This window comes from Microtus ochrogaster, chromosome 18, assembly GCF_000317375.1.
Source record: "Microtus ochrogaster isolate Prairie Vole_2 chromosome 18, MicOch1.0, whole genome shotgun sequence".
In the NCBI taxonomy this organism is placed as follows: domain Eukaryota; kingdom Metazoa; phylum Chordata; class Mammalia; order Rodentia; family Cricetidae; genus Microtus; species Microtus ochrogaster.
In genome coordinates this window covers 6,186,624-6,188,518 of record NC_022020.1, presented here as the reverse complement: position 1 = coordinate 6,188,518, position 1,895 = coordinate 6,186,624, and the positions used below count along the sequence as shown (strand labels likewise).

The 1,895-nt window shown below is 38.8% G+C and overlaps 1 protein-coding gene across 1 annotated transcript in view; it reads left to right on the top strand.

Moving 5' to 3' along the window:
• Positions 1 to 1,895, top strand: part of Npc1 (NPC intracellular cholesterol transporter 1) — a 47,519-nt gene that overhangs the window by 16,607 nt on the left and 29,017 nt on the right. Inside the window, exon 4 of the mRNA XM_005355762.2 lies at positions 608 to 783. Coding sequence (XP_005355819.1) covers positions 608 to 783 — 176 coding nt within the window. The remainder of the gene's footprint in view (positions 1 to 607; positions 784 to 1,895) is intronic.

Here is a 1,895-nt window from a genome sequence, read left to right as displayed (position 1 = left end):
ACACACACACACACACACACACACACACACACACACACACAAATACCCCTACGTACAGTCCACATACACACACCCATCTACCCCTCATTCTCTTCATCAGAAATGTGACATCTTTGGTATAAAGATAGGTATCTCTAAATTACAAAGCACAGAATTCAGAAAAGCCTCCCCCCCCCCTTTTTTGAAATTACTTCTGAATAAGCTAAATGTAATAGGAGGGCAATTTTAAAAGCCATTTCTTTGTTACTATAAGGTTCCAAGCATTTGTGAGTTTAGGGATTGGAGAGATGGCTCGGTGGTTAAGAGCACTGGCTGCTTTTCCAGAGGACCCGGGTTCAATTCCCATCACCCATATAGCAGCTCACAACTGTCTGTGACTCCAGTTCCAGGGGTTCTGACATCCTCACACAGACAGACATACAGACAAAACACCAATGCATGTAAAGAATTTGTGGTCTGGGAAGAGGGTTAAAATTTTCCTGAGTCTATTTTTTTTTTTCATGACACTTATTTGTCTCTTTAAAATAAATTTTATTTTATAAATATTTTACCTTCCATTTTTGCTATTCTATCTGAAGCCATAAAGCATAATCTGCTTTTTCTTTAGATGTCCGTCGTGTTTTTATAACCTAATGACCCTGTTTTGTGAGCTAACGTGCAGCCCTCACCAGAGCCAGTTTCTGAACGTGACAGCCACTGAAGATTACATTGACCCTAAGACCCAGGAGAATAAAACAAATGTAAAGGAATTGGAGTACTATGTTGGACAGAGCTTTGCGAATGGTAAGTAAAGTAACTAAAATTCCTTTTCAAACGCTGGTGTCAGGCGCCGGGCTGGCTATGTGCTTGTTGTTGTCATCCAGGGAGCTGTGGAAAGTTAGTTTTTAGTACATTGGTCATTGTTTTGCTATATGCTAAGACTTGAGCTATAACCATTAAAACAATATCTTTAAATTATTTGTTTTAAAATTCTCTAATTCGGGGGTTGGAGGAGGATAACTCAGCAGTAAGAGCATATACTGCTCTTTCAGAGGACTGTAGTTCAGTTCCCAGCACCCATATCAGATGGCTTTGTTTGAAAATGTCATGATGATATGTAATTCTATTTCCGAATTTAATAAATATTGTTTACATATACTAGGACCAATAAGATCAGCCAAGTTCCAAAAGCAACCCAGCCAGGCGTGGTTGTGCCATACCACCTGTACTCTTGACACTTAGAGGGCTGAGGCAGGACCATGAAACAGAGGTCAACCTGGACTACATACACTAAGTCTCAAAACACCAAAAAACAAACAGAATTTTTAAATTGCTTAATAGGGAAAAGGTCCCATTCACAAAAGTATTAAAAACAGTGGGATGAACTCTTCCAAAAGATGTGAAGTAATAGCCCAACTAGAGAGGATTCTGGCCAGAGACAGAACTGTATGTGTAGAATTGGTACATAATAACTGTATCATTATAAATCATTACGAGAAGAGCCGGGTTGTTGGTAAATGGGGCAGTAAAACTGACATATTCATCTATATTTTAGTATGTATGAAAAGTTGTGTAAATTAAAAGTACTTAAAAGCTTGTACAAATAAACATAGGATTTTTTATGACTTTAAGAAAATATTTCTAGACAAAAGAATAAATGCAAAAATCACAAGTGGGTAGTGTCCAGAGCCATCCCTGAAATCCAGAGGGAAACAGTGTCATTCTTCATGCCTTATCAGATTGGCACAAATCAAGTTTGTCAGTTCCAGCTCTTTGTGAGGACATGAAGCAAGAGGGATACCAATAGCCTGGCCCTCACTGCTGCTGCAAATGCTGGAAACCATTAGAAAAACAATTTCACAATACCCAGTGAAGCTGAAGATAAACACACCTTTACCTCAGAGAGTCTGCATGCC